Source organism: Mizuhopecten yessoensis, unplaced genomic scaffold (genome assembly GCF_002113885.1).
Source record: "Mizuhopecten yessoensis strain PY_sf001 unplaced genomic scaffold, ASM211388v2 scaffold716361, whole genome shotgun sequence".
Lineage (NCBI taxonomy): Eukaryota > Metazoa > Mollusca > Bivalvia > Pectinida > Pectinidae > Mizuhopecten > Mizuhopecten yessoensis.
This window is the reverse complement of record NW_018480078.1, coordinates 1,401,226-1,427,896: the sequence shown is the minus strand read 5'-3', so window position 1 is coordinate 1,427,896 and position 26,671 is coordinate 1,401,226. Positions and strand designations below refer to the sequence as shown.

At 33.8% G+C, this 26,671-nt stretch overlaps 3 protein-coding genes across 5 annotated transcripts in view; 2 read left to right on the top strand and 1 right to left on the bottom strand.

Moving 5' to 3' along the window:
- The window catches only part of LOC110443847, a 68,841-nt gene that overhangs the window by 40,761 nt on the left and 1,409 nt on the right, over positions 1-26,671 (bottom strand). The gene's annotated exons all lie outside the window — the stretch shown is intronic.
- LOC110443849 lies at positions 5,070-10,916 on the top strand. Its single transcript, XM_021488277.1, has 6 exons — positions 5,070-5,159; positions 5,854-5,880; positions 6,160-6,222; positions 7,164-7,202; positions 7,436-7,555; positions 8,423-10,916. Exons 1-6 carry the CDS (start codon positions 5,072-5,074, stop codon positions 8,533-8,535), a joined length of 450 nt encoding a protein of 149 aa, XP_021343952.1. The 5' UTR covers positions 5,070-5,071; the 3' UTR covers positions 8,536-10,916.
- Positions 13,628-25,610, top strand: LOC110443846. 2 transcript variants are annotated; one of them, XM_021488271.1, is made up of 7 exons: positions 13,628-13,955; positions 18,574-18,640; positions 19,612-19,853; positions 20,252-20,305; positions 21,433-21,468; positions 21,883-22,011; positions 22,189-25,610. In XM_021488271.1, exons 1-7 carry the CDS (start codon positions 13,691-13,693, stop codon positions 22,272-22,274), a joined length of 879 nt encoding a protein of 292 aa, XP_021343946.1. In that variant the 5' UTR covers positions 13,628-13,690; the 3' UTR covers positions 22,275-25,610. The 2 variants fall into 2 exon arrangements, with proteins under 2 accessions (XP_021343946.1, XP_021343947.1); XM_021488272.1 differs by lacking the exon at positions 20,252-20,305.

The following is a 26,671-nucleotide window of genomic DNA, read 5'->3' as shown; positions in this document are numbered from 1 at the left end:
CACAGGGAAGGTATGCTGGTACCACGGAGCCACAGGATGCCGCGGAGTTGGCTATTTCTGCTAAGTTAATGCAGGAACCAGCGCCATGTTAGCTAAGAAGTGATTTATTCTGACATAGTAGACACGCCATGCGACTGTCAAGCATACAAGACTGGTACAGCGGGTCTCAGATAAAGTGGGCAAATACGTCCATAAAAAGGACAGGAACCACATGAGATTCAATACAGCATTTGGTGACAGTCACGTTAATAATAGCATATACAATGCTGTGAAGTTAGATAGAAACAAGTATGTCTATGTTATCTTTATGAAAGTACACCCCATACTGCTTCCTGCAATAAACCTGGATGCAGCACCATAAATCTGGAAGAGTGAGCGTTTCCCGCACAACCTGTGGTACCTGCCCAGGTGTCTCCTGTCAAATTCAAGAAATTGTGTATGTCATCAACGTTCCAACGAAGACAGACTGAACAGTCTTATATCAGGTCAAGTCATCGCAGACACGGAAGGTCGAAGTTGAAACCAAGGTCAGGATATTGATGTATCCGCGATATAAAACACTGACTATGTATATCTAGTTCAAAAGGAAACACGCAAAGATGAAACGTCTCATACTTCAAAATATTTTAAAGTAGCAAACCAATTGTGACATGATAATACCTTTGGAGACTGATATATGTACTGCTGAGAAAAGGAAAATTATTCTCAAAGTAAAGTCGTTAAAGTCATAAAAATGTAATTCATATTGGTAGTCAAGTGATAGTCATTGGCATACTGTAGGTAAATATTACAGTGTTTGGTAAGTAAGTAACCATTAGCGCCATGCTTAAGGAAAATAACAAACAATATTTAATAGCAAAAAAATATATGTAAGAAATTCTCAAAATTCACAAAACATCATTCATAGCCCTTTATAAAAAGGCAAAAGCCTATTTAACGTGACGTATCACTATGAAGTATAATGTTAACCAGCTGTTCGATTTGTAAACATCTGAGGGTAAAACATTGTTTCCTTACTCAAACATGGGTGGATACCGGTGTAAAAGCAAGAAAAGTACTGTCACAATTATTTTGCTGTGACCCAGAGACGAGTTATTTTTAAGTGGAAACAACGGCTTTAATTACTATATCTCTTCTAATCAGCAAAGAACACTTCGATTGTGAACAAATGACTGTTATTTGAGTTAGGATAAGGTTCACAATTTGTGTTTTCTAAAGTTCACAACTGTCCTGTTAATGCCTTTATTTTATCACACTTTGTCTCTGGTAATATACATTTTGCCCATGTGATACAAGTGCTGTTTGTTTTGTCATATCAGTGTCCGGGCTGATAAACAGTTCTTTCACCAACTTGGGCCGATAACTAGTTATTAACCTGCCTGATATCACTTCATCTGGGTTCTTCACTACGGATTTCAGTTTTACGTTTAGGCGCCTCGGTTCCCGGCGCAGACGATAGCAACATTACAGATAATGAATGATTCTGAAGTTTGGTCATTGATAGGACTGGTCAGCTCGCGCTGTTTCTGACTTTTGGTCTTTTATTACACAGATCTATGACGGATAGAAACAGATGTGCTCATGTTTGTTTATCCTTATGTTGATTATGTTGATTAGAAGTTGAATTGTTCCAAAAAAATGTTTGTTTTTCAAAATGTGTGATAAAAGGTTATGAAATTTCTTTTTTGATATCACACCCTTAATCAGCCAATGACCTAATATCAGCATGCGGCCCTTATCAATAAAGGGTGTGATATCAAAATAGTCATATAATAACCTCTAAATACTGTACATACTTGGTAAATTGTTATTAACTTGGTACAAAAACATGTAGTTGTACCGTCAATGTGTGTCTCTGATTTTTTGAACGTATTCAAGTTATTACGTTATTTCTCATTTTTATAGATAACTGAAAAATGTCCTGTGAACAACCCTGTCATGTTAATCTGAAAATCTTTCTTGTTGCCTTGTTCGCGGTTATTGTTAGGTTCCCGATTTAGGATTGAACCTATTTTGAAATTCATAGTGTATGACTTTAATGTTTCACTATATACGTTTCAATGTCCCATGTGTTCCATTGTTCATAAAATATAGGGTATGACTCGACATAACTGAAAATACTATGATCAAGCGCACAGGTGTCCTGGCTAACTAATAATTGACCGAGAATTGCGGGCGTTAAATTTTATTTTTGTTTGTGAGAAACTAGAACTTGATGCATCTGTATATACCCTAAATTAATGTTTTGTGTTGGGAAATATATCTCGATCCTACTTAACATGGCAACTTTCTGTGAAAGAAAATTCACATTATGTCTATTTCTAAACAGTATTTCCATTAAAATGATATATAAAAACGCATCAAACCATATATAATTTTCTGTTTTTCTCTAACATTAAATATTTCTGAAACAATTCATTATGGTTTTGTGTAATTATTTTGCATATAAGTATTGCCTGTTACACACGGACAAATCATTAACACCGAGGCTGTCAGCTGTCACTGTGAGATAGCAACAGGATAACGAGCTAATAATCGATCTTACACAAAGTAAATTACCTGTCTGTTCGTACATAATTTTTTCTGATAAGGACAAGTCCGATATGTTTTATACAACATATAGGCCACCGCAACCGCCTCTAAGGTTTAGCTAAACCGAAACTTGCAACAATGTATATTCGGTAAGTGTGTTAGTTTTTTGTGTTAAACTCATTCACCCCTGAAAACAAATTTGAACTCTTCCAATTCAAAGGTTAGAATTGTTCATTATGCAATTTTAGGGGTGAATGAGTTTATAAGGTATTTCCGTGTCGATGCCTAAATTATTTCAAACGATCGAAAAGTCAAAAATAAACAATGAAATCAATATTTGGCTTCATAATATTTCCAAAACCTTGGCGAATGAAGATTTACTTACTGATTTAAAACCTTAACAATAAATTAGGCTTGAGCACAAAATTTATTCTTGATCATGAGAACGGTTTCATTAATACTGATCCAGGTGTTCCGCAATGGTAAGTGTCTTCTGCTTCATCGACGACACCCGCCATGTAAGTCTAGGACAAGTCCAAGTAATGTCACGTCCTCACACCGAGAACTGGGATAGAGATAACAACACCAAAAGGTACATTAATGAGCATAATCAAACACTTCGACCTTTATACCACACAAAGAAATGTCATATTTCCATATAAAAATCATGGGGACGACCATGAATTCTCAATATTATAACAAGGGACCACCAATCATTTCTGCATTATTTAGTATCCCCTTAGAATTAAAGGGATGCATACTACATGTATAAGTAAAGTTCTTCTGATTGTTGGTATCCTTGCTTTAAACCGTCAAACTATTCAACAACATAAAATGGTGCTGATGTACAAGATTATGAATAATGAAACTCCATATTACCTGAAAGAAATCAATGAGTCACATTTTCATGATCCCACACTAGCTTTGTATACCCTTAGATCTGTTAGAATATTTTATCCTCCTCTTTGTCGAACTGTTAACTATTCTAATGCCTTTTTTTCCATCCATATTTAATGAAAAATATAATATCGCTTCAGACCTTCAAAATATTCGTTCCGCCTATCAGTTCAAAAAGTTCATAACACCTAACCCAAATTCAAACACAAGAACAACTGATGTCTTTAAGATTTTAGGAAATCGGGAAACTAATATAATTCTTTGTCAGTTGAGAAATGAGGCCAGTAACCTAAATAACGACCATCAGAAAGATTATCCTCTGCATGTTCTTGTGGTTCAAGATTTAAAACATCATCTCATTATTTCCATGATTGTAAAAAAACACTGAAGATCGTATTGTACTTTTTCAGAATATATTCCATGAATCTCACAACCATTTATCAGTAGATGTCATGCTAAATGGATGTGAGAGATATAATGAAAATGAAAACAAACATATTCTCATATCTATATCCAATTACATTTCAAGTTCTAGAAGATTCAGGAAAATTAACTAAAATTAACTCCATGTAATTCTTCTGATTTCCAAAAATGGTACATGAATATTAATACTAATATTTCCTATTTGTCTTCTTTTTGTTTATTCTTAAATATTGATAGTGAGGGGGGAGGGGGGCTGGGGTTCAGAAGACCAGTTATACTAAATAATAAATATTGGGAAACAACTACATAAATAAGAATTCAAAGCTTTACAACATGTTGATAATATATATTTAAACTGTGTTTAATATGCATAAATTTAACTATTTGGTGGGATTGAATTTCCAAACTCATCAGTGGATGACCTTGTGTGATACAATGGACTTTTTGGCCTGTATCTGTTGGGTGCGGTAATTTGATCCCATCAAATGTTTATACATGCAGCTCCATCAACAAATTATTTTTCTTTTCTCTTCATAATATATTTTATATGTCTTTTCGGTATCATTTAAACCATTAGATTCAATTATAATAAAAATGGGTATTAGTAGTTGTTTCCCCCTAATTTGATTATTAATTTGATAATACCAACTTTTTTTATATGGGTGTGTATGTGTTCTAATGTCTATGTCTATCCTTGTACCACTGTTTGTTACTGTGTTTGGAGAGGGCTTAAATAGGCTTTGCCTGGTGCCCAATCCATTTGTCCTTTGACAATAAAATTTATTGAAATTGAAAAGATGTATGTACCTATACACCTAAGGGCCTTTGGCTAATAAAGAATGAATGAACATATTTGTCTTAAAGAGTAGCCATTGTCGCCTATACTTAAGTATGATGGAATTACATTTATTAGTAGTATTGTTTCGCTTTCATTGTTTTATTATTTTATATTTATTTTTTTATTATTTACTTATTTTGATTTTTGCTACATTTCATGATTTTTGTTTATTTATTTTGTTAACTCATTACTAGCAACAAATGATATGCAAATTAATATCAAATGATTTATTATTTTCATTTTAGGCAAAAACAATGGCAGAAATTATGCCTTTTCTATTTGCCCTAGCGTGCGGACTAGTTCAAGGAGAATGGAGCGCTCCAGATAGCATACCGATACCTTGTGGGAAAAGCACATTGGACAGAATACTGCCATTTCAAGATGTGTATGAAATGTAACACCGACGTTTGCAGCATGTCATTGAGTCCGGGAGGCAGACCAGTGCAGTGCTACTTTTATTGTATGGAAGGTGAGGCATACAAATTCAAACTACGACTCTAGTTAATGTTTACCAAATGAAGTAGAAAACAATAATGGGGTAATATCATTATCAATATCATTTCTTATCCTTGAATACAAGCATAGTTCATAAATTGTCTTGAAAATATGTAGGAAAATCCTTGATCTCAGCTTACACATGTACAGACATTTCTAGATTAGATTAACAAAAATGATTAATAATGTTGTTTGAAAACCATTTTGTACATTTTTGTTAATCTAACAAATACTCATACCCAGCGTAGCTTGTTGAAAGTTTAGTGAACAGCTTAGCTTTATTATAGGATCAAGCTTAGCATTATCTTTATCACTGCATTCGGGCTCTCATGTCTTTGAATTTAATATCAATGATGATATCCATAAAAAGTTTAATCAGTAATGCTGCAGATATCACCCTGTGTGTCCAAAGTTGAAAACTTCCAGCTTATCAGTGTGAACCTGTCAATAATATTGTGACAAAAATGGTCTGATCATACATACACTTCAATAAAACTCTGATAAGAAAGCCCAGAATGTTTTTGCACATAATTAATGTTTGCCTGTAGAATTATACAATAGAGAACTTCTCTGTACCTTTAAAATAGTTTTGGTTTTACATTTGGCGCTTTACTCTTTACAAAAGAAATGCAGACATATCCATTTTTCATGTGATCGTTATTTTTCAGTTAAGAAGAAGATGTTGCAGATGACAGGTAAGTTGACATAAATAATTATACTCATAATAACATTATACATCACTTCAATATGGACATAGTCTTCCATGTTTAAGTGTTGACTTAAAGATAATTTGGTAATATTGGTAAACAAGTTCGCCTTTATACTTCTGACCATGATTTGGAAAACAAATTTTATTTTTTTCCAAGTTGTTATAAGTTAACATGTTTCTCGGATTGTGTCACACAGAGAGTTACATCATTCCATTCTTTGAAGAATAGAATTTAAGCATTTGCTTACTTGTTTTACATATACAGTACTTGAAGATACCACTTCGCCTGCGCTACAAACTTCAACTGACACCTTCACTAAAGCACCAGGTAAGTTGTTGCCATCAGCAATACAAGACAAGAACGCCATTTTAAGCGATATTAACAAGAACAATTTAATAGAGACTAATAGAATTTGTCATCCCCTTGGGGTGAGATAGGGGACTCTCAACCCGATGGGGGAGGGGGAGATTCTTAAGTTGCCAAACATGAGAATCTTTCCCAAATGGTTCGGATTCCCAATCTCACCTCAAGGGGGTGAATGATTCCTTTTCTCTTTCCCTGTTCTCCCATTATGTATCATATACTTAATGTAACGTCAAATGTATAGGCTTAATGCAGGGTTGACGTGACGTTGATGAATTGTTGACGTGACGTCATATAATTGTTATGAATATTGGAATCCCCCCGTCTCAACCCTAGGATGAGACAAGGATATCTCACATCGGGAGAAGTGTGGATACACCTGTCTCAAGGGTAAGAGAAAAAATATCAACACCAGAAATAGCCTATAAAATGAAGTATGCTTCTAGTCGCTAGCCAGGTGATACGTTTTTGGTCACTGAAAACCTCGAAACATGCAATATAAGGGTACAATAAGTTGTTACTTCTCTCAGAGGAGCTCACATGGTAAGCATACATCGAAGAGCAATACGTCAACCTGTAAAGATGTCAAGGTAGCTGATTTATACAAATTAAAAGTTTTCCACGATTCCTAAAAATAGCAAGCCAAAAAGATCGGTAAGATAAGCAATTTATAAAGTTAATTTATTAAAAATACAAAGAAAGATTTTCACATTATCCCCCAATGGTATAATCTTGAATTTTGTTAAATTGTATATTCGATAATTAGCCCTTTGCCAATTATTTCATATTTATAGTTTTTGGTATATTTTAAAATGTCTTTTTAGCTTCAACTAATATATATTGTTTTTTTCTGTTTGTATTGTTGGTTTTTTCAATTGTCTTATTATGTTAACTTTATTACCTAGCACAACAGACCATAACTGAAGAGGCATGCAATTCTTCAGGTATGTAAACGGGAGGCTCTGATTATAGTACTATTTTATTTTGTTTTAAACAGAAAAACGCATTGAATGTAAACGGGTCTAATTTTAATGTGTAAATTGGTGTAGTATTTGTTTAAAAGCTAAGATACACTTGACAGGGCCAAAAACATGTGGAAGTATTGGACTCATTATGAAATATTAGTGTTAAACACATATTGGACTATTAAAAAATATAAATATTTTTTTTCATTCAGATGTGCAACTTGAAACTGTCTTGATGGTGGTAATGCCAATATTGGGTTACGTCTTAGGCATAGCATCTTTAGCGATTTACTATAAATGCATCAGGAATCGAAATGGAGATTGTCCGAAAGGTTTGTAAAGAATGAGTTATATTCAAATATGGTTGTATCACATAGAAGAATATTGACGAGTGTTCTTACTAATGAAATGAAAAAGCCCGTGTCCAATGTGAGATATAAAAAAAAACTCGGACATCATCAATTTTGCAAATGTCTGTGCCGAAAACGAATCACGACTCGAATTTTGCTTTATCATCCACTTCAAATGAACACATTTGTTAGCATTTTCACATGTGGTGATGACCTTTGGAATTAGTATGAATACAAAGATTTTTTATGATCTAGATTTATTCCTTCATGCGAAACAGAACGCATAGGTCGCGCACGTGTCATTTTTTTTACATCGTTAGCAAATAACACAAAATTTCGAGTTTGAAATACATCTCCTGGTGCTATTTAAATTTAAAAATTAACCATCTGTTGACAAAATATAATGCCCGACTATGTATTATAACGCTATATCGCTGTAATAACTTAACTGTTGACACATTGGTTGATTTGAAAGTAATTTTTCAAAAGGTGATTTGATTTGGGAACTGCTCCTTATTTAAAAATAACCAGGTAGTATAACATGTTTCATGTTTCAGTATACAAAACCGTTTTGTATGCAAATAAGTAAGGCATTCCGTCTCTTTCCAATGAAGAAATGGATAAACATTTACCAGCACACTGTGTTATTTGATATGCAGAATAGCCATATATGAATATTTCTAACATTCCTGTTAATTCTTTCTATTTTTGCTTCATCCATTCGATTCAGTCACACATATGATTAATACACTTTTTCAGTAAATACCTGTAAGCTATTATCAATGTTAGGATTCAAGAGAAGAGTGTCTCTACTTATAGTCTATTATATGATTGTTTTTATATTAATAGTCACACTGAAGAGTCATCTACCACAGGGAAGGTATGCTGGTACCACGGAGCCACAGGATGCCGCGGAGTTGGCTATTTCTGCTAAGCTGATGCAGGAACCAGCGCCATGTTAGCTAAGAAGTGATTTATTCTGACATAGTAGACACGCCATGCTACTGTCAAGCATACAAGACTGGTACAGCGGGTCTCAGATAAAGTGGGCAAATACGTCCATAAAAAGGACAGCAACCACATGAGATTCAATACAGCATTTGGTGACAGTCACGTTCATAATAGCATATACAATGCTGTGAAGTTAGATAGAAACAAGTATGTCTATGTTATCTTTATGAAAGTACACCCCATACTGCTTCCTGCAATAAACCCGGATGCAGCACCATAAATCTGGAAGAGTGAGCGTTTCTCGCACAACCTGTGGTACCTGCCCAGGTGTCTCCTGTCAAATTCAAGAAATTGTGTATGTCATCAACGTTCCAACGAAGACAGACTGAACAGTCTTATATCAGGTTAAGTCATCGCAGACACGGAAGGTCGAAGTTGAAACCAAGGTCAGGATATTGATGTATCCGCGATATAAAACACTGACTATGTATATCTAGTTCAAAAGGAAACTCGCAAAGATGAAACGTCTGATACTTCAAAATATTTTAAAGTAGCAAACCAATTGTGACATGATAATACCTTTGGAGACTGATATATTTACTGCTGAGAAAAAGGAAAGTTGATACATGTTATTCTCAAAGTAAAGTCGTTAAAGTCATAAAGTCATAAAAATATAATTCATATTGGTAGTCAAGTGATAGTCATTGGCATACTGTAGGTAAATATTACAGTGTTTGGCAATTAAGTAACCATTAGCGCCATGCTTAAGGATAATAACAAACAATATTTAAAAGCAGAAAAATATATGTAAGAAATTCTCAAAATTTACAAAACATCATTCATAACCCATTATAAAAAGGCAAAAGCCCATCAAACGTGACGTATCACTATGAAGTATAATGTTTACCAGCTGTTGGATTTGTAAACATTTGAGGGTAAAACATTGTTTCCTTACTCAAACATGGATGGATACCGGTGTAAAAGCAAGAAAAGTACTGTCACAATTATTTTGCTGTGACCCAGAGACGAGTATTTTTAAGTGGAAACAACGGCTTTAATTACTATATCTCTTCTATCAGCAAATAACACTTCCATTGTCAACAAATGACTGTTATTTGAGGTTAGGATAAGGTTCACAATTTGTGTTTTCTAAAGTTCACAACTGTCCTGTTAATGCCTTTATTTTATCACACTTTGTCTCTGGTAATATACATTTTGCCCATGTGATACAAGTGCTGTTTGTTTTGTCATATCAGTGTCCGGGCTGATAAACAGTTCTTTCACCAACATGGGCCGATAACTAGTTATCAACCCGGGCTGATATCACTTCATCTGGGTTCTTCACTACGGATTTCAGTTTTACGTTTAGGCGCCTCGGTTCCCGGCGCAGACGATAGTAACATTTCAGATAATGAACGATTCTGAAGTTTGGTCATTGATAGGACTGGTCAGCTCGCGCTGTTTCTGACTTTTGGTCTTTTATTACACAGAACTTTGACGGATAGAAACAGAAGTGCTCATGTTTGTTTATTCTGATGTTGATTATGTTGATTAGAAGTTGAATTGTTCCAAAAAAATGTTTTGTTTTTCAAAATGTGTGATAAAAGGTTATGAAACTATTTTTTTGATATCACACCCTTAATCAGCCAATGACCTAATATCAGCATGCGGCCCTTATGCTGATATCAAGGTCTCAGCTGATAAAGGGTGTGATATCAAAATAGTCATATAATAACCTCTAAATACTGTACATACTTGGTAAATTGTTATTAACGTGGTACAAAAACATGTAGTTGTACCGTCAACGTGTGTCTCAGATTTTTTTAACGTATTCAAGTTATCACGTTATTCCTCATTTTTATAGATAACTGAAAAATGTCCTGTGAACAACCCTGTCATGTTAATCTGAAAATCTTTCTTGTTGCCTTGTTCGCGGTTATTGTTAGGTTCCCGATTTAGGATTGAACCTATTTTGAAATTCATAGTATATGAATTTAATGTTTCACTATATACGTTTCAATGTCCCATGTGTTCCATTGTTCATAAAATATCGGGTATGACTCGACATAACTGAAAATACTATGATCAAGCGCACAGGTGTCCTGGCTAACTAATCATTGACCGAAAATTGGCGGGCGTTAAATCTTATTTTTGTTTGTGAGAAACGAGAACTTGATGCATCTGTATATACCCTAAATTAATGTTTTGTGTTGGGAAATATATCTCGATCCTACCTAACATGGAAACTTTCTGTGAAAGAAAATTCACATTATGTCTATTTCTAAACAGTATTTCCATTAAAATGATATATAAAAACGCATCAAACCATATATAATTTTCTGTTTTTCTCTAACATTAAATATTTCTGAAACAATTCATTATGGTTTTGTGTCATTATTTTGCATATAAGTATTGCCTGTTACACACGGACAAATCATTAACACCGAGGCTGATAGCTGTCACTGTGAGATAGCAACAGGATAACGAGCTAATAATCGATCTTACACAAAGTAAATTACCTGTCTGTTCGTACATAATTTTTTCTGATAAGGACAAGTCCGATATGTTTTATACAACATATAGGCCACCGCAACCGCCTCTAAGGTTTAGCTAAACGGAAACTTGCAACAATGTATATTCGGTAAGTGTGTTAGTTTTTTGTGTTAAACTCATTCCCCCCTGAAAACAAATTTGAACTCTTCCAATTCAAAGGCTAGAATAGTTCATTATGCAATTTTAGGGGTGAATGAGTTTATAAGGTATTTCCGTGTCGATGCTGGGGAACAGATCCCGGTAGCTCGCCTAAATTATTTCAAACGATCGAAAAGTCAAAAATAAACAATGAAATCAATATTTGGCTTCATAATATTTCCAAAACCTTGGCGAATGAAGATTTACTTACTGATTTAAAACCTTAACAATAAATTAGGCTTGAGCACAAAATATATTCTTGATCATGAGAACGGTTTCATTAATACGGGCCCAGGTGCCATGTAAGTCTAGGACAAGTCCAAGTAATGTCACGTCCTCCCACTGAGAACTGGGATAGAGATAACAACACCAAAAGGTACATTAATGAGCATAATCAAACACTTCGACCTTCATACCACACAAAGAAATATCATATTTCCATATACAAATCATGGGGACGACCATGAATTCTAAATATTATAACAAGGGACCGCCAATCATTTCTGCATTATTTAGTATCCCCTTAGAATTAAAGGGATGCATACTACATGTATTAGTAAAGTTCTTCTGATTGTTGGTGTCCTTGCTTTAAACCTTAAAAATTATCTTGATGACACTTAAAGCATACCTGTATCAATCACGGAAGATGTACTGTGTATTAAAGGTTCTCGTAGCCATCATCTGTAGTTCAAGGTTTAAATATTTTCTAAGTTACATTAACATCAATCGTGCAGCTGATCTCAGTTAACAGGTTGAACAACAACATAAAGAGGGGATCACACATATCTCTTTTGACAATACATCCATGAAAAAGAAACGCTTAGGAGTAAAAGTTGTTTGTAAATCAAAATTGTTTTTAAGGAATGCTTGTTTTTATAGGAGCAGCAAAAGATATGTTAAAAGTATCATATGACTATGTTCGTATAATGTTCTAGACTTAAATGTTGTGCCGCATTCCTTTGTCCTTTTAGCTTAACAGAGGAACTATTGCGTCTTGTATGTAACATCACTGTACCCCAAATGGGACCTTGTTAAGCATCATGCTACTTTATACCATACTATCAATTCAAAAACATGTTTGTTAATTTTTCAAACATTGATACCATCCACTTTTTGCATGGAACCCTGAGGGTTCATGCCTTGCCTATATTGGTGATGATCTGTTTGAGCTATGGACATTGCGGAACGATAAACACTTTCCTGTGTTCTCAATGCAAAATAAGATGAAATAAACACGTTCCGAAGGAAATATGGGGTATGGTCAGGGTGATGGTCATAATTTAATAAAGCTGATATTTTCAGCTACATGTTTGTATTAGTATACGCTGCAATTTCGTTATCTTCCTGAGGTTCCTAGCGAGTGTGTTGGGGTAAGGAAAGGACTTGGAATAGGACAGAAATATTACAGCACCAAGGTAATGTGTTGTGAAATTAATTATGATTTATTGTATCCTGTAGCGGGTCTACGTGTATTTAATAAAACAATACACACATTGTACCTGTGAATCTAGATTTGATACTTTAAATAATTTGTGTCGGTAAATTACTGCGACTCTATTGAAGTTGACAGCTAGTTGGTAGTGGCAAAAAAACTTGGTTTCTGTTGAAAGACAGTAATAGGATCAAACATTGTGAAGTACAAGTTAGAAACTTTTTTGGACTGTAGCTTTTGCACCATATATGATATCAAAAATAAAACTTTAAATCTGTCACTTATCTTGAGTCTACTTCTTTCATTCATGTGCAGTAGTACTTGGTAAAATCATCCACAGGTTTATTACTTATTTCAGAATACTGGAAACCATGGCAAGCTAAATTAACATTTAATACTTACCAATGACAATGTACCACATTATTCCAAAATTGATTAATAATTGATTTTGATAAAAAAAAAATATAGTGCCCATTACTAGTTACATATGTGTATTGCTTACAAGTTGAAATATCTTTATCATTAGATATAATAAATATTTGTATTGAAATAGAGATTTCTTTCAAGTTACAATGCACTGTTATCTTACAGATAACTTCATTACAGTTAACTATATATCTATTACAATTAAATACATTTGTGAATATCTATTATATGATATCACATGCGTATGTAACTTTCTAACGTGGTTCTATAAATAGAACGTTAAATACTATCAGAGTCACGTAGGCTTTTGAACAGGTGTTACTATACCCTTAACGAGACATTTCAGTATTTTGGCCATTATTGGGAGATGAACAATCAATTTAAGCATAATAGTATATATAGTTCAAATGGGGTTCTGATTAAATTTCTTTTCCTAACTAGCATCAATTTTGATCAAATACACTTTCGAAAATGATATCCAAATAAATCACGTAAATCACGTTTTTTTTGTTTTTTTCAATTATTCTTACATTTAAATTGTCCATGTAGCAGCCAATAGAGTGTATATACTGTTAAATTGTCATAAAAGTACTACCAAGAGAAAACTACATAAATAAATGTATTTCTTTGCATTGCATGACAGTTTCCTGGGCCGAATTGCCACACGTGTCCTGTTCTGGGTAATGTCCCGTTTTAGGTACAGCGACGTAAAGATAGACTTTTATGGAATTCCAATAATTAACGATAATTTAAAAATAGATTTTTCAAAAATTCCCTATTATCCAGTCACTCCGGTCTTCCTTTACCTACGTTTAAGTTCAGTGGAGAGATATCTTTCGCCACGACAAGACGTGTTTAAAGCACTGCTGAGATACTTACAAGGTAATCGGTAGTTTTATCATTTGAATTTATTGATATCGGTTCGGCGTCCTCGTCGACTGTGTCTAAAACGTATCTATGTGTATATACATATATAAGCATTTTAATTCAGTAGAGCCGGACGAAGTAAAGATAGTCTAACTGGTTTATTATAATGGACACATTCTAACGAACATATTATTTATTGACGACAGTTTGACTTCAACATCCACGTAATGATATGCTATTTTTGATAATAAGCTTTGACATGTTCAGCAAGACACGTGAATTGTATTTTGAATATGCATAAACTTGGAACTGGGTTTCTGTTTTCTATATCCCGCATCAATAGAATTATCCCTATACAATGCTTCTGTTATTTAAAATAAGTTGAAATCTATATATAGCAATAATATTGTTATATATTGTCCAATATTCAAATTGACATAAACAACTTTTGCATGATGACTGTCGAATTCATTCAACATAAAGTTATTGAAATATTTATTTGTTAACTTGTTAAAGATTTATGAGATTTGTCAGACATTCCAAAGTTAACTTTAAAATATATAACGGAGCGTTGTTATTCTGTGATAAATAAATCTACAAAGAACAGAAAATAACTTTAAAATGTGTAACAACATGCCTTTAAGGCATTTCACCTGTGCTCATATCGGTGTAGAAAAACTGTTGTGGGTGCATCATTTTTCCTCTAAGAACAATGTAAATTATGACAATTGATGACACAGTTGAAAGATTTGTTTTTGTCTGAAATGTGTCATTTGAACACAGATTTTTTCTTTTTCTGAATACCTTTGAATAACATAAATAATGAGACAAATTATCTGTACATGTGCTCCCGAAGTATCCATGTAGTCATGCGCTCAGCCCTGTTACCTTCATGAGAAGTTACGATATGTTCATGTAGTCATTATTATCGCCAAAAAAGAAAATGTTTTAAATGTCCCAGAATGATGGTATGTATATCCATGTAATATATCACAATGAAGCACAAAGTCATCAAGGCTGACTGAAGGTAAAAAAAACATGTAAAGCATGCATAATTTACCTTTACACTGTTGAGAATGATGGTATGTATATCCATGTAATATGTCACAATGAAGCACAAAGTCATCAAGGCTGACTGAAGGTAAAACAAACATGTAAAGCATGCATAATTTACATTTACACTGTTCAGAATGATGGTATGTATATGCATGTAATATATCACAATGAAGCACAAAGTCATCAAGGCTGTCTGAAGGTAAAACAAACATGTAAAGCATGCATAATTTACATTTACACTGTTCAGAATGATGGTATGTATATGCATGTAATATATCACAATGAAGCACAAAGTCATCAAGGCTGTCTGAAGGTAAAACAAACATGTAAAGCATGCATAAAATACCTTTACACTGTTCAGAACATGTTCCCACTCAGGTAATCAGGCTTGACTCGTGCCCTTAGCCTGTCATTATTCTGGAAATGTGAACCATTTTTTCATAGTTTTCCTGATAATAGTGTCTTCATGGATGCTTCAGGAATACATGTTCAGGTGATTTTGTTTTCGATTTGGTAATATTAATGGGTGTGCGTGTGCAAACATATTGTTTTCAAATATCACAGAAATAAACAATATTCTCAATAAATGTTGGTTTACATTGTTCCTGAAACATGATTCCCAAAGTGCTTTGATTCTTTATCATTTTGAGGAAAATCTATGAGCCCAAAACAAACTTTTTACAGAGACATGAGTCTGGATGGAATATATTAATTCCTCCATTTACATTTAATGTTTAGTATCCAAATTCCAGTTGATTAAAGTTTCGCCTGTACATTTAAACAAGAGGCCCAGAGGACCTGTATCTCTCACCTTGATATCTAAGCAATCATGGCAAAATATTCTCTAAATAAGGTCCAAGGGAATGGGTCAGACCCCTAGGCCAATCCTTGTAGCATATCTGTATTAGATTTTTCATTCCCAGCAATTTTATGTATGGTTATGGGGTCAGGATCTCAACTGTTTCCAATCTGTGACTCAGAAACTAAGCCTCTAGGGTTGTGGCAAGACCCCAGGATCAATTGTAATATCATGACTGCATTCGTCTCTTTATGCCCAGCATTTGTATATATACTTTTGGGTTGGGGATCTCAACCGTTTCAAAGTTGTGACCCAGGGGTTAAGTCTACAAGGGTTGGGCAGACCCCATCTCCTCATGCGCAGCATTTGTATATAAAGTTTTGGGATGGGGATCTTTTTTCATTTCGAAGTTATGACCAAGGGGTCAAGTCTCCAAGGGTGGGGTAAACCCCAGGGCCATCCTGGAAACATATGTTCATTCGTTTTTATACTCAGTAATTGTATATATGGTTATGGTTAGGGTGGGGATCTCAACTGTTTTAAAGATATAACCCAGAAACTAAGTCCATCCGGATTAGGAAAGACCCAGTGGCCTATTTTTACATAATGATTGTGTTTATCTCTTGATGCCCAGCAATGCTATATGTGGTTATGGGGTGGGGATCTCAACGGTTTCAAATATATAACCCGGAAACTAAGTCCCTAGAGGTGGGGAAAGACCCCAAGGCCTATTTTTACATTATGCTTGTGTTTATCTCTTGATGCCCAGCAATGCTATATGTGGTTATGGGGTGGGGATCTCAACGGTTTCAAACATATAACCCAGAAACTAAGTCCCTAGGGGTGGGGAAAGACCCAGTGGCCTATTTTTACATCATGCTTGTGTTTATCTCTTGATGCCAAGCAATGCTATATATGGTTATCGGGTGGGGATCTCAACGGTTTCAAACATATAACCCAGAAACTAAGTCCCTAGAGGCGGGGAAAGACCCCAAGGCCTATTTTTACATCATGCTTGTGTTTATCTCTTGATGCCCAGCAATGATATATATGGTTATCGGGTGGGGATCTCAACGGTTTCAAAGATATAACCCAGAAACTAAGTCCCTAGGGTTGGGGAAAAAACCCAGTGCCTATTTTTACATCATGATTGTATTTATCTCTTGATGCCCTGCAATACTATATATGGTTATGGGGTGGGGGTCTCAACTGTTTCAAAGATACAACGATCCATAACATATAATTTTGACCCCACCCTACCACTTGACCCCTTGACCCCTTGACCCCTTGACCCCTTGACCCCTTGACCCCAGGGTCATAAATTTCATAAATTCAAAAGAAAGCTAGTTGATGATTATAATTAAATGTGCAGTTACTTTCTGCTACTTGAAGGAGTAGAGAAGAAGATTTTTAAAGATTACCCCATTCTTTACCTATTTGGCCCCACCCCTCAGGCCCCTGGGAGTGCAGCCCCAAAAATTTCATAAAGTCAGATCCCCATATCCTAGTGATGTTCCAAGTCAAATTTGGTCGAAATTGGCCCAGCAGTTTTGAAGAAGAAATTTAAATGTACACAATATTGACCCCGCCCTCCCTCTTGACTCCTTGACCCTAGGGCCATTACTCTCTACTACTTGTAGGAGAAGAGAAGAAGAATTTTAAAGATGACTCCATTTTTTTATCCAATTGGCCCCGCCCCTCAGGCCCCTAGGGGCGTAGCCCTATACATTTCATAATTTAATAATGAAATAACCCCTGGGTCCTAGTGGTATTTCATGTCAAGTTTGGTCAAAATTGGCCCAGTAGGTTTGAAGAAGAAGATTAAAATGTAAAAAGTTGACGGACGACAGACGACGGACGCTGCAGTATGACATAAGCTCACTTGGCCCTTCGGGAATAATAACTGAACGACAAAAATCCTCGCAATTCCATTCCCTGTACGTTGGTAGTACATATCAAATAATTTGTTCCACATTATTCATAGTATGTTTTGTAATATTGTCAAACATATTCGAAAGTATTTGATTGTTTAGAAAGTACTGCAGGAATAATAGTCATTTTTATCTTATTCGGAAGAGGTGTTTTATCACTGCTGATAACTACAAACCTCTGTTCCTTTGCGGTTCTTTTTCTCTATATATATACTACTGATTAAGTTTAGTCACTAGTATAAAATATGATAATAATAAATTGTATCAATCAAAATAGCAAGCGATAAAATGAGGGAGTATTACACAAATCCATAACGGTTCTGTATATATCATAACTAATGCATTTGATATAACTGTCACCATCATCATCTTTTATTTTCCCTTGCAGAGTTAACCATAGTATTTAGCGAATATTGATGATTTGTTTCATAACACACGGAACGTTATCCTATATAACAGATAGATATTATTGACATTTATAAACTTGTGAGAACGCAATAACACACGAAAGTACATTTAAGCTTTTTAGACCCTAACATGGTCAAGGGGGAATGAAGGCGCAATGTTGGTTAATATAATTAAACACGTGTTTCCAGTCTATTCGCCTTCCATTCAATTGATAATTTGGAAAGTATTGCGCACACAATTGTCCAGTTTGCTATGATTATGTAACATTGATATACACCTGTAGGTCACAGGAATGTACAGGTATGGTAGCATGATATATCCCATGATTCAGTTGTGTATTGGATTTTCCATATTATATTATTTATAGTGTTCTATTTATACATAGAAAATTTTCAGCGTGTTTAGTGTATATGCAATTGAAATTGTAATTAAATTGAAGGACTTTCGAAGTGGCCCAGAGGAAGCAGGACCATATCTAAACAACGGATTGTCGGAGACGATATAAAGTAGGTGTTTTTTGCGATTTCATAAATGATATTTTCTTTTACATGTTGAATAATATACTTCATGAATAGGATAACAGCTTGTGTAGTCAGATATATTTTAACGTATTGACATACAAAAGTATTTGCTCTGCATTGTCAACATCAAAACCTAACAAAATGAGCTGAAAGTTATGAGACTATAACTTTGTCTCATAAAGCAGATCGTGACGCCAAACTTTATTCTATTCACAGTTAGAGTGTGTAGTCTAACAGGTTAACAAACATACGATCATTTGCATTTTAACACTCAAATGTTCATGCATAAATCATGTACACTAGCTATGAACTGAGCACGTGATCGTAACCGTGACAGTTAACTATTTGTACAAAAATGTAGGTGAAATTCGATCTTAGCACATGAACAGAAACAATAACATCACTAAATCTATAAATAAGAAACAAAGGAGATTAACAGTATATTACTAAAACAAATACACGGTATATCTAATGATTCCAGAAACGCATAACAAACCATACAAAAATTACCCGGAACACAACAAATGGAGTGAACGATACTTCAAAAGTGATTGCTATATTACCTTATAGAAGAATGATAAATAATGAATATTCAATATTTGTCGTCTTGAACCTTGATAAAAAAAAATCTCCTATCATGACACAAATCCTGGAGACTTATTCACTAGAAATAAGATATTAGGAAAAACCTCTCCTGGCCACAACCAGCCGTTGGCTGTAATATTCTTTAATCCTTTTCTTTTTTGAAAATTATAATTATCAATTGACTGCCAATATAAATAGAAATATGAAATTAAAAAAAGTATTAAGCTGCCTCCTGTTCTAATGTCATATATATATATAAAATAATACGATGAGACTTGTTTTTAAAACTGTGTTTTGTTTGCATTAGTATGCGGTTATATCATTTTATAGAGAAGGCCATGAAGTGTACAAAGTCTCTTATTATTTTACAGACTGAGAATGGGACCCAGCATCGCATGCCTGTTAGCCATTATGGTAATGGCTGCGACAACCCTACCAACAACTGGAAGACCAATACTAAAGCATGTATTGGTCCAGTGTGGGGATTCCTCGTGTAACATAATGAAAGAGTATTGCTACCAACAGCAATGCTTCCCATGCAATGAAGCGGTCTGCAACACACCCGGCTTTGACGGAGGAATGCTTGCCCAGTGCTACTTCTACTGTGAAGCGAGTGAGTTTTGTATTTGTTATCTATTATCGTTATAAACACGTTCCAGTTTTACAAAAAAATATTAGTGGTAATTAAAGGCAATTGCTTGCATTTGCCATAAAATACATATTATGTCTGAACTGGATGCTGACATAGCTCTTGACTCAATGAGTGATTACTTTGCATTAATATTGAAGTATTTGTTCACACAAAACTTCTTCACTTGAAATGTCACTTGGATTAATTAATTCATAAGAACCATGAGTCAACTATTTCATAGCTGGTTACAAGTTTTCCTTAAAGAAGATGAAATACATATTATTGGTACATCTTCAATTGAAATCAAATCACATCAACAACCACTCAGGCACTATGCTGTAGCAAACGTTGGAGTTCATATTTCGCTGTTTTCTTTTCAGTCGACAGGTTAACCCTACAGGCCCCTCTCGCCGCGAATAGTGCAAACAATACTGGTAAGTAGAATTTTCAACAGAAGTTGTTTTTTGACAACGATTGGCAGTGGCGTAGCAAATCATTTTTCGGAGTGTATATGCTTACAGGGGGTCGAGCGTCGGATGCGTCTGATTATTAACTAGTAAAACCCGACTTTTAATATGAATTATATTAAATTTTTAACTTCACTAAGTAGGTTTTGATATACATAAACCTCTCGAGATTCTTAAATTATCAGACTAAAATATTAAAGATTGTTTCCTCCCCCCCCCCCCCCCCTTTTTATGATTGATACGGACGGTCCATATTAATCATAGAAAAGGGAAATGATTGAATAGATAAGATAAAAAAATGAAAATTTTAGTGTATGCTTGAGCATATAAGCATACATGTATGCTACGCCACTGATTGTGATTCAAAACTTAGAAGAAATTCTGTATATTTTTTTTTATAAAATCCATCTTTGTTAGATGCCACTATGTGACTTAACAGTATCACAACGTGATTGACTGTGGTTAGTACGGTATTAGAAACATAGAGGTTTTGATGAGGCGTCCCCGTAATCCTACGAAAGTGAAGGGTTTTATTTATAGGTAACCACTAAATGGATGTTAAGTGGTTAACCAAACCACTAAACTACCGCTCATTTAGGCTACCACTAAACGTTCCAAGTGCACATCTATAATTGTATTGTATTGTATTGTATCTATAATTTGGCAATATGTCATCTCCTGAACCTGTGGATTGGTCAGGTTTAGGATTATCAATATTGCATAACAAACCAAGATTGTTAAGTAGGAAATTTACATAAAGGTATTTACATACAAATATCACAAATCTTGATCAGTTTACACGACTACATAAAAATCATTAAGGCTGGATAAACCTAGTTGGTTCTGAGCTGTAAATCTTATACTTCTTGCTCCTAATTTCAACCGTTTTTATGATAATTTATACATAGCCTGTATATATGTACAAGAATCTCAAGCGAATATTTCATTTTGGATTAAACATTTTGACGTTAACTTTGCAGAAAGACAATTTTATTGGAATGTAATTCTTAGTTTTCAGAGAATTTTTTTCTACCATTTTATTTAATACATGAAATGATTCTTGAAGTGATATTGGTGATATTTTATTTCTGCAGCAGAATGTGTCCACGCGGTTAAGAAGGAGAAAACAGGTACACTATTTGTTCTTTGATGAATATCAAATTGTTGAAATCAAATTCCCTTTTAGTTATAATGGCATTAATTGTACTCGTTGCGTATAATCCATATATTGACATTGTAATAGTTAGGCCCCCATTCATCTAATTATCATACATTTCGATTGTCTAATTTTCGCTATATGAGCGACATTATGCCATCACTAATAATAAGACAGTCGTTACCTCCCCTGTAGTGTTACCTGAGGGTTGACGTCATTTGTAACACCAACATTTGACAATACCTTATCGTCAGATGGTGAGCATAACAGAATGTAAAAGTCTTAAAAATATCTACATTCCAATATACCACATTTCTTTTGATAAATGTTCTCATTTCGATTAGATAATTTCGTACAAATATTGAGTAGATGTATTGCTCTTTAACAGGTATGAGAATGGAGATATACCAATTTTTGCTGATTATATTAGGGACTTTCAGTCTCGGTGCAGTAGCCGTGATGCTGTTCATGTGGTATCGGAACCGACAGACTACCACTAACAACAAAGACCGAAGAGGTAGGATATTCACAAACAACTGTAAAGATTTACCCTGAGTTAAATATTCAATTATTTCGATTCCAGTACCATCAAGAAACAATAGCTATAAGCTATTATACAATGTTAACATTTGAAAGGGCCTACGTTTTCAAAAACTTATACAAACCATTATATGGCTATTTTTAATGCTTTCAGCTTTTCCTGTTTCGCCACCACAAGACAAGTACTCGGGAAATACAAACCCAAAGGAAAAGGTCAAAATGCTGGTTTCAAACATGTAGATAGGCATGCGCATTCACTCTAGGAGAACAAACCAAGGGATCCGTACGAGATAGCGTATATCTACTCTGCAGAAAAGATGTAGGAATATCGAGAGCGTATCCCTTTGATTTCGAAGATGTTACAAAACCTGGCTATCTGTTAAACAATCATATTTATCTTGTTCTTTTTTATTTTTATGTAAATTCTGGTTTAATCGTGCAGGATATCATTTATACAAGTTTTTACTAGTATAATTAGATATTTTGCTAACGCGGACTATTGAACCAACATCTAATTAAGATTGCTTTTGGATATTTAAGTGCACGTTGTAACTCGTGTGTCTGATTTCGCACAACTACTATGCAGACAATGTGACTAAAAACACATTTTACTGTTTTCTAGTTTCGCCCTTTTTCCTGTATAGTGTGTTTTTCCTTCGTATGTTTTAGTAATAGTAATGTTGCTATGTCTTTCATCCCTGCGTTAAGTCACCCGAGTAAATTTCGCCACATGTTCTCACAATCTGTACAGGTAAGCATACCAAAACATCACATGATATCTTTGTATTTTAATAGCAATATTGATTTTTATGTTCCTTAATAATGGAAATGTCGGCAGATATTATTTTAATCTAATACACAAAAACTCGAAAAATAATTCGATTAAGTTATTTTTATACTATTCCTTGATTCTTTGAATAAAATATCAATGACAACAGGTCTTTTAAAGGTAGAGAGAATGAACTCAATATTGATTGATAAGTTAGATTAAAGCCTAAGACTCTCCCTAGAGGTTAAGTTATAATCTGGTTATAGCTGTTTGTATGACAGGGATCGTATACTCTTCCTAGAGGTTAAGTTATAATCTGGTTATAGCTGTTAGTATGACAGGGATCGTATACTCTTCCTAGAGGATAAGTTATAATCTGGTTATAGCTGTTAATATGACAGGGACCGTATACTCTCCCTAGAGGTTATTATAATCTGGTTATAGCTGTTTGTATGACAGGGACCGTATACTCTCCCTAGAGGTTAGTTATCATTTGGTTATAGCTGTTAGTATGACAGGGACCGTATACTCTTCCTATAAATAAGTTATCATATGGTTATAACTGTATGACAGGTCCCGTAAACACTCCCTAGAAGTAAGTTATCATCTGGTTATAGCTGTATGTATGACAGGGACCGTATACTCTCCCTAGAAGTTAGCTATAATATGGATATAGCTGTATGTATGACAGGGACCGTATATTCTACCTAGAAGTTAGCTATAATATGGATATAGCTGTATGTATGACAGGGACCGTACACCCTCCCTAGAAGTTCCTTATAATCTAATTATACTCTCCCTAGAACTTAGTCATAATTTAATTATGGCTGTATGACAGATACGGTATATTCTCCCTAGAACGTAGCTATAATTTGATTATAGTTGTATGACAAGTACCCTACACTCTGTCTCAAGAGGTCAGTTTTAATTTGATCATATCTATATGAATAACAGGTTGTATATTTCCTCTATGGCAGTTAGTGATAATAGTTTTGTCACTGACTGCTATGTTATGGATACTTTACATCGACAATGATGCTTTGGTATGCGTATCTGTATTGAGCGTGTGTATGTCACATATCTCTGCATATGTGAGACGTTATATACATCATATACCTATTTTATATGCTTTATATAATGTTGTTCTTTTTTAGTTCTTTTTTTTAATGTATTGTTTTTTCATTGTTTATTCGAGACACTATCCTCCATCCATATGAGAAGTACATTTTAGAAGCACATAAGCATTATTTATTATGAGAATATATTCTAAAACAAAATGTATTATTCTATAGCAAAAGGTTCGAAATTATACACAACAGGTAAAATAAGAAAAACTTGAAAATTTATTTGTTGAAGATTTATTAATAAATACCATTCAAATACAATATTGTGAATAAACAATTTCGATTAAATTTAGGCAATGAAAACAACATTGTCATTTAACAAAAAAAGTAAATTTTTGTATTTAGCTTAATTGATTCCATCCGAGTCTTGGGATCATTGTGCTGTTGTGCCTTAAGTACATTTTATTCTTTATTTATGTCATATTTTTTATCCTAAAAAGTGAGGTTATGCGTAGTTCATCGACTGAACAATCGGCTATTTACACGATCATAATGTTCATAATGTAAATTATTCAAAAAACGAACACAAAAGAACTTGATTCTCTATTGTTTCTCTACTAAAACAGGTTTTGAAATCCTATCAATACATTTATCTAATCATGAATTTCATTGGTACCAACTATTAAAAAATATTATCCTTAAATGTTTAGTATCAAAATAACTTTTATCATATTCGATTACATTCCAATAAAAAAAAATATTATTTTAATTTGAGAGTGATTTATATAATAACATGAAGTCAGATTGTTCAGTCTATTGCCATAGCTCATGGTCGACAACTGTCGGAGTCCTAATTCTACTCTCAAGGCTTGATTACCAGATATTCTTTTCATAATTTATGATTTCGAAAACAAATAATAAACAAAGAAAACGAAAATTTAAACATGAAATTAAAAAGCATAGTATACCATGCTAAATAGAAACATGTCTGAGGACAAAAAAACATATTCTCACACACTTTGAGAAAAGGGTATTTTGGACAATTTGCGTAAACTTTTTTGTTAAGCTGATCAAGCTTTGAACAACTTGACCATGAGCTTCCATTTCCTCGCTTAAAGCACTACTTGTAAGAGTCGGTGCTGTTCAAAGTGGACATATCCTCAACCTGGTTAGCTTGATATTCTTTATATGGTTACCTATGGTGCGACTTAGTCGATAGAAATGAAGAAAGTCGTAACATCAATCTTGAAAATAATTGTTGATTTTTGACATATAGCGTTATTATACTGAGGGAGAAATGTTTAACAATTTTATTGACAGTTCATATGTAAAATTAATATTTTATGAAGAAAAAAAATGAATTTGACATTAAATTTTGGCTATTAACACGGTATTTTAAAAAGAAATGGTAAATTAACTGGAAATGTTAAAATTAAATATGTACGTCACTTTTAACATTAATTGGCTGTATTTCATTATAGCTAACCATTAAAAGGGTATCTAGCTGATAAGGATTGAAATGTCTACTAAAATAAATAACATTAAAACCAAAAACGTTCCAATATGACCAGATATCTGGATATCTGATTTGCTAGATATCTGATCTGGAAGGTTTTTTTGTGGCAATATTCGGGTGTCTACAATGGGATGAAATCTTGTTTTGATTATATTGTTTATCACATAATGTCTGAGTAATCCAGTGAATATACCCATGTCATATTTTTTGCGTATTAACCCATGTAATATGACCTATCAGCCCTGTGATTGGGTGTAAGCTTCAATTGTTTCAATTGTGACGTCACGCCAAGGACAAGTACATGACGTCACAGTCTTACGCACTGGAGTCAAAATGGCGGCTTTTACATTTCAAGGTTTCATGAAAATTGTCGTTTTACATGAATAAATGCCAAAAATCTCGGTTATGTGATGAAAAGGATCATATACTCGTTTTCATTTCATATGAGCCAGAGGCTCGCTAAATTGAAAAATTCTTAGACTCGTTTAATAAATCTCATATAAAATGGAAAATCATGTAAGATCCTCTACATACTTTCCTATTGTTTGTATATTATATGCACATGTATTTAGTTGGATGTATCAATATTACAAGATTTATTTTAATCAGATTGAAATGTTACTTAACGTCATGTGTTTATGAAATCAACATACTACACATCGTTATATGACATCTTGGGTCAAACTTTTACAATAGATGATATGAATATGAAATCTAGACTTAAGTTATTGCATAATATTTTGTACATATGATATCTGAAATAAACTTGCATAATATTGTGATGATATGAAATCTAGTCAAGTTATCACATAATATTTTGTACATATGATATCTGAAATAAACTTGCATAATATTGTGATGATATAAATTCTAGAGTCAAGTTATCACATAATATTTTGAACATATGATATCTGAAATAACCTTGCATAATATTGTGATGATATGAAATCTAGTCAAGTTATCACATAATATTTTGTACATATGATATCTGAAATAAACTTGCAAAATATTTTGATGATATGAAATCTGGAATCAATATATCACAGAAGATAATGGTATTATGATATCTAGAATAATCTCATCACACCATGACTTGTTATCAGTATATGGTATCTATGGTCAACATACTACATAATAGAATGTGAATAAGCAATCTGGAGTCATCTAATTAAATTTAAGTAGGTGAATATGGTATTTAACATCTGGAATATCTTCAATAAGCTTGTTACAGAAGATTATGTGTACATTTGATACGTGGAGTCAACTCTTTTACATAAAACTATGTGAA

Excerpts from the sequence above, each read along its gene's own strand:
- LOC110443846 (XM_021488271.1), top strand. The coding sequence starts at position 13,691 with ATGTATTTCTTTGCATTGCATGACAGTTTCCTGGGCCGAATTGCCACA. Across the intron at positions 13,956-18,573 it reads ACTGCTGAGATACTTACAAG|GACTTTCGAAGTGGCCCAGA; the intron begins GTAATCGGTAGT and ends ATTAAATTGAAG. Across the intron at positions 21,469-21,882 it reads GGTTAAGAAGGAGAAAACAG|GTATGAGAATGGAGATATAC; the intron begins GTACACTATTTG and ends GCTCTTTAACAG.
- LOC110443849 (XM_021488277.1), top strand. The coding sequence starts at position 5,072 with ATGTGTATGAAATGTAACACCGACGTTTGCAGCATGTCATTGAGTCCG. Across the intron at positions 5,160-5,853 it reads CTACTTTTATTGTATGGAAG|TTAAGAAGAAGATGTTGCAG; the intron begins GTGAGGCATACA and ends GTTATTTTTCAG. Across the intron at positions 7,556-8,422 it reads AAATGGAGATTGTCCGAAAG|TCACACTGAAGAGTCATCTA; the intron begins GTTTGTAAAGAA and ends TTATATTAATAG.